Here is a 6,702-nt window from a genome sequence, read left to right as displayed (position 1 = left end):
TCCATAGCAGAACATGGTGATCATGTTCATGTAGATCCACTCATGTAGTAGCAATATGCCCTCCTAGTATACAGTATTTGCTAACCATGTTTGTTTAAAGCTCAAGGCTGGCCCTTGCAACTTAGGAACTGTCTTTGAATAACCGTTTTGTGGTGGTTTCAACTGCAGTAACCCAAATGTTGTAGCTAGTGCTTTTTCCCGTGTACCACTTGTTAAGGCTACAAAGCTACGACTCGTCCACAGTTATAATTGCTTTTATTGAAATTTCACAAAGTAAATGATTTCAAAATACTGTCTTTAAACTTTAAAATTGACTGTACTAATATGCATTTTGGCTGTGGCAGTGGACAACTACAGCTGTTCAGTAGCTATCACCTGCCAGTAAAGTGTCTGTTCAGCTATGCAGAAAATGCTTATGATGGTGGAAATAAACTTGAATCACTAATGATGTTCAAACTGATACCTCTTATAGGACAAGTCTAGTCAAAACTTGCGATCTACCTGTTCAAGCTTCTCTAGTGGCAGAGGCAAAATGGCAACAGCAGTATGTAGTTGTTGGTTCTTGATTTTCAAACACACAGTAGCAAGGCTATAAAGTTTAACAGACTTTTCTAAGTTGTGGTTTTCGTGATACATGACTTTGAAAATGTCTGAACACTTCAGATCTTTTTTTTTTTTTTTTCCACTGTGACTTGATCCAATGGATCGGGTAGGGGAAGACAACATTTTTTCAGAACTAGTAGAAGGCTAATTGGAAATGTAAAAATAACTCCAAGCGAAGTTTACCTAAAGTTGTGTCTATAGCAAGATCTGTCTGACATAGATCTCAGACTAATCATGCTTACTCAATACTTACAGCAAAAGATAGAAGAGTAATACCTGTCAGTCTTGTGAGGAGGAGCAGAGGCTTGACTTGAGTAGATTCCTGCCAATGCAGGATCCAGGCAGGGGCAGGGAGGAAATCATAGCTGAGGTGGGAAACTCATCCAGTACATGAACTCTCTCAATTCTCATAGCTTATATCCAGAGCTCAAACACCTTTTTTATTCCTATTGAACTTAGTTCTACAATTCTTAGTCACCTTTTCCACTGAAATCAGTGCTGTCTTACCTGCTACAATTGATCAGCTGCTCTGTTAACCTGACCAGTCCGGTTTCCTCTTGTTCCATGCTTTTCCTAGACACCAGTATTTAGTTTTTTGCATTGGTCATGATCTCATCTGGCTTGTCACTAAATGGAGGGAAAAGCATCCTACATTTAACAGCTGAGACCCTTGGTATCTTAGAGTGGGTTTGGGGGTAAAATGTAACAGGTTCAAGGTTAAGACTTTATGAAATTCCTTACCAACAGGATTTACAATCATGAAAAGTGAAAGAGCCTGAACTTTTATTACTGGCCATAAATGTTGTATTCCCTTTTCAGTACTGTAATGCTAGTGCACCATTACCAGAAAATATACTGTCGGCATAATTCCCAAAGAGCTTTGAGAAATTATCTTTCTCTTCATTGCTGTGATTTCTCCAGCTATGTGGATGATTGTAGTATTTGCAGATCAGTATTAGCCAGTTCATGCTCCCACTGAAAGGAAGATACTTCACGCTTTTCACATAAAAATATGAGGATGAATTTTGGCTTTTCCCGGACACAGGAGTTTTATAAAGGCTCTCCTGAAGTTCATGTGACACAGAGGGTATAGAACAGGGTTAATGGCTGAGTTCACCCACAGAAGCCAAAATGAGGTCTCATAGAGTGAATACTGCACACAGTGGCCATGGCAAGCTGCTCTGATGATCATCAAAAGTGTATATGGGGCCCAACACCAACCAAACACACATACAATAATTGCTAAAGACTTTGCTACTCTTTTATCCCCGGAAAGTCTAAATCTGTTTGCCATGGTGTCAGCCGTGTCCACTCTGCTGATAGTGCTGTATATGCCTTCTGTAGTTTTGTAGAAACCACTCCTATGAGGCTTGGTCTCGACTTCCACCTGGAGTGGTGGAAGGTCTTCACTGACATTCAGATTTTGTGACTGATTGCCATGCATATGTTCGCTAACCCTTGAAGCCTTTTTGTGGGGGAGAAAAGCTACTAGCTCTCTTCTCATGTTTGTGTCTGTCAGCAGATTTTACAAAAAAATATAGTGTGTTCCCTTTTTTCCCCTGGGAAACTCATTTCACAGTCCTCTTGAAGAGGTGGTAGGTTTTCTTTCCTCAGGGATGTGCATTTCCTGATGTTGAGGTAAATACTTAAGTATGTAACAGTGATGAAAGGTGTAAAGAATTCAATAGTAGAGGCAATCATTAGGAAATACCAGTTGTAGAAGAATTCTGCATGACATTCTCTTTCAGGGAGAATGCTCTTTTGGGCAATGTGCTCCCAACTCAGAATGGCTGGACCGTAGAGAAGAAAAGCAGCAATCCATACAGTGATCATCTTCAGCACTGCATTTCTGGTCATCCCCTTCTGAGCCCAGTAACTGACCTGAGAGAGAGAAGTGAAGTCACATACATTACTAGTATCTCAAACATGGTCGTCTGGAGATGGCCCCCTCAGTGATTTGTGAGGGTTGATAATGTATTGGTTTAGGGGTGAGGGGTTATACCAAGCTTACCAGTACCATGGAAAAGCTGTTTCTGAAATAGGAATTCCAACAAACAGTATCAAGGCGGCTGGATACGTTTTGAGAATGTGCATCAGATCTTAAAAGCTGGAAAACCAAGGCTTTTCCAAGGCAAACAACTGCCGCTATTCCTAGAAGTGGTTGTCACCAGTTGCTTGTGTATTCAGTCGCATTACCTGTGACACCAGTTTACATAACGTCTAAAAGAAGCACTTCAGAATCCACTTATTTAGATTTTTTTAAATAGTTTAATTTCAAATACATAAAAGCATGTGAATTCATAGAACATCCATGTAAGTTCTTTTCTTTGTGCTTTGTAGAAAGATAGCCTTTTTTTTCCTTAATGTGAAAATAGCACCACAAGAAACAGCTTTTAATTTTGTTTGGTATGATTAATTTCATTCTTTTATGACTTTCTTTTTTGAAGACTTGCAGAACTCTTCTCTGCAATTAAGATGTATAGATGGAGTGTTGTGGTCCGCAAAGTGCTTTACAAGAAGAGTAACTGATTTCCCTTATTTAGAAAATAAAGAAACTAAGGTACAAAAAAATTGTCAGTAAACCATATGAGCAGTAACATTCAGTAGAATCTTAAAATCAAGATGATGTTCTCAACAGTCTAATTCCCTGGTGTACTGGACAACATTCATATAGTGAATTGGAATTCAGTCTTCAAAGCTTTAATGTGGCCACGCAGTGTTTTGGGTTATGAAGTCCTCAAGCTTGAATTCTGTATAGGATTCATGATTACTGCCCCAGTCTGTGGATCTCACTCTCCAAAGCCAATGCTGTTCTGGTAGAATATCCACAAAGATGAGGAATCCTGAGTTTGTCTGAATCGGGTCTGATTTTGCAATCCCTAAGAAAGCTATGAATGATTTCAGGGGCAGTCTTGTAGGAAGATTAGCATTTTTATTGATATGGAGAATAATTTAGAACTTCAGAAATTCCTGCTTATATGTTATTACACTGCCCTAATCCAACTGGCAGCTTCTGTACTCTTGCCTGGGAAGGCATTTTTATATGGGGATTGATCTGAAGTATGTAAAAGTGGCTAATTATTATAATTTATTATAACCAGTTTTCCTTGCTGAAAGCATCCAGTTTATATTTATACTATTGGGATAGTAATGAGTTTGTTTTATGAAAGCAAAAATCATGGCTAATTCAGAACCTAGAAAATAAAGGAATTCTGTGTGTTGACTGTTTACGAATCTGTTCATTTTTCCCTCTTCAAAAAGAATTTGGTAAAACATCATTGCATATGAATTGTTAAAATTATCTTGCAGCCTCTTTGTGCTGTTTGCCAAAAAGCATAATTGTCTTTTAGTGTGACTTAGAATGAGCAATGAAACTAAAATAACATTTTAAGGAAATGTAGGTGAGGCAGTGGGCTGAAAAATAACTAAGTGAAACCTCTCTAGTACTCAGCTGAAACAGCAGCAGCTAAGGCTGTGCCTGCTGGTAAAGCAGAGTACCTCTTCCAATGTGAAAGTGAGAAGCAAATGTCTTTTGTGCCAAAGTTGATTACTCCCAGAACTATTTCCAGGACCGAGGGGAACTGCCTTGATTCCCCTGTCTGCTGAGCGGTTTGAGTGAGGTGCGATGGGGCTGAGAGCCCGGTGACTGAAGCAAATCCTCCTGCTTGACAGGGCAGCCCACCTAGCCCCCCGACCCCTGCCCAGCCCTTACCGCTCTGGTGACTGAGATGGACCCGTCGAAGCTGATGAGGACGATGTTGAAGACTGAGGCGGTGCACACCAGGTAGTCTACCACCAGCCACAGCTTACCCAAGCCCCTGCCGAGTCTCCACTCGCCCGTCAGCACGTAGGGGATGTACAGTGGGATGCAGAAGCCGCCTGCGGACACAGCTCGGCGGTGACAACGGCAGCCCCGCGGGCCGGTGCCCTCTGCCCCTCCCAGCGCCCCGGAACATACCCACCAGGAGGTCGGCGATGGCCAGGTTAAGGAAGAAGAAGTTGCCCTGTTTACGGAGGCTCCGGTCCACCAGGAAAGCCAGAATGACCAGGGCATTGCCCAGCACGGGGGCCAGCACCAGCAGCCCCATGAAAGCCGCCAGCAGCGCGGCGGTGGCGGCTGCGAAGGGCCCTCCACGCTGCCCGTCCCCCGTACAAGCGCTGCCTGCCGCCCGTGGGCTGCCGGAGTGGTTGAGCCACGGCAACTCCTGGCCCATGGCTCCCGGCGGCGACCCGCACTGCCCCCCACGCCCGGCCGCTGCCCAGCGCAGCTCTGCCCCTGCCACCACCCCGCCACAGCCCGCGCCGGCGGAAGGAGGGGCCAGACACGGCGCGGCGGGCTGGGGGTGGCCGCGGAGTGGCCGCACTTGCGGAGTCTGCGGGCGGGACAGTTCCGCTCCCGCTGCCTGTGGGTGGGCTCCCTCACGAGCCCGTCCTGCGAAGCTCATGCAGTAGCGGTTCCAGCGGCCGCCTGCCCCTCTTCACGGCTCCCCCGTGGCCGCCCGCGCATTCCCCCAACGGCTCTCCCAGTTCCCTCCTCACATGCTGTCCCTGATGGGGTAGTCTCAGTCGCCAGCCCTGTTTCTGTGGCGCGTGCCCGACACCCTACCTGCCGCCCTGTCCTGCGGTCCACAGGGCCCTTGGGTGATCTTTGCTTTCCGCCATGCCCCGCTAAGGTCTGGGCAGCCATCTTGTGCCTCTGGTGATCTCCAGCCTCGAGCCCCCGGCACGGGCCGGACTGCAGTCACCTCGGTCGCTCTGCACCAGGAAGGGCTCTTTGCTGTGCCTAGCCACTCGTGTCCACAAAGCCTGGAGGAACGCGGTATTTCTGAGACCTCACTTTCCAAAACTGACAGTGGATTTATGTGATATTTTAAAGTGTGTTCTAACAAACATGTTGGAGAGCCAGTTTTATCGCAGAAGTCAGGTCTATTCCAGAAACCTGACCTGAGCAGCCACGAACAGGCTAAGGTGTCTTCCAGCTTCTGTCAAGACGGCTGACAGTGCTGAGGCAGAGGAGTGGGGCACAGCAACCCCCGAATGAGCTGCAGAGGCTGCTGAAGCCTGTGGAAGCTGAAGGGTAATTCAAGAGAGGAAATGCTGCTTGCCTCTACTATTATTATTTGGCCGATTGTATCATTATCTGCCTTAAAATATGTCACCACTGATAGGCTTTGACTTCCCTCCCATGAGAGTTCCCTAGAGACTAAGCAGTTTGAGACTTGCTGTCTTCATTACAGCTCCTTTATCATTAAAAGAAAACAGGACTTGCTCAAAACCTATTATGGGATGCACATAATCTTCACTTAATTCTGCCAATGTTTCACATGTGGTAAGCTCTTTTGTAGAAGATTAGTATGAATCTGCAGTTTGAAATAACAAATATCAACCAACAGTCCTGGGCCCTTCTGCCCTCTAGGGCTGTATCCCATGGGACCTTCCGAAGCAGGTTCCTGAAGAGGCCAAAGTCTGCCCTCTTGAAGTCCAGGGCAGTGAGCTTGCTGCACGCTCTTCTCACTGTCTTGAGGATCTCGAATTCAACCATCTCATGATCGCTGCATCCAAGGCTGCCCTGGAGCATCACATTTCCAATGAGCCCTTCCCTGTTGATGAGCACAAGAGGAAGTTTTGGTAGCTTTCTAAAAATCTGTTCAAAGGGACCTCAGGTAAGACAAGTAAGAGTGGCTTAATAACTTGTCTGTTACGTGGCTGAGGGTGAGCATGTATTCTCAGGGTAGCAGTGCCCTTACCCCCAAAAGGACTGTGAGAACGAAGACCTGGGCCCACTGTTGGAGAGGATCTGGTTCGAGACCATCTTAAGAACCTGAATGTATGCAAGTCCATAGGGCCTGGTGAAATCCATCTGCGGGTCCTGAAGGAGCTGGCAAATGAAGTTGCTAAGCCACTGTCCTTCATATTTGAAAAATCATGGCAGTCTGGTGAAGTTCCCGACGACTGGAAAAAGGGAAATAGAAGCCCCATTTTCAAGAAGGGGAAAATGGATGACCCGGGGGATTACAGACCAGTCAGTCCCACCTCTGTGCCTGGCAAAATCTTGGAGCAGTTTCTCCTGGAAGACATGCTAAGGCACATGAAAAACAA

General features: G+C 45.7%; 1 protein-coding gene across 1 annotated transcript; it reads right to left on the bottom strand.

Moving 5' to 3' along the window:
- Window positions 1-1,059: 1,059 nt before the first annotated feature.
- On the bottom strand, window positions 1,060-4,858 carry LOC133277483 (histamine H3 receptor-like). Its single transcript, XM_061469340.1, is given in 5 exon segments — window positions 1,060-2,080; window positions 2,082-2,138; window positions 2,140-2,484; window positions 4,316-4,482; window positions 4,562-4,858. Coding segments are annotated over 5 exon segments (1,302 nt in total). The 5' UTR covers window positions 4,818-4,858; the 3' UTR covers window positions 1,060-1,603.
- Between the last annotated feature and the right edge of the window lie 1,844 nt (window positions 4,859-6,702).

This window comes from Pezoporus flaviventris, unplaced genomic scaffold (assembly GCF_033815535.1).
Source record: "Pezoporus flaviventris isolate CSIRO_AGI_PZ_B2104156 unplaced genomic scaffold, CSIRO_AGI_Pfla_v1 ptg000056l, whole genome shotgun sequence".
Taxonomy (NCBI): Eukaryota; Metazoa; Chordata; class Aves; order Psittaciformes; family Psittacidae; genus Pezoporus; species Pezoporus flaviventris.
The sequence above is the reverse complement of the archived record's forward strand: the minus strand, read 5'-3'. Positions and strand labels throughout refer to the sequence as shown.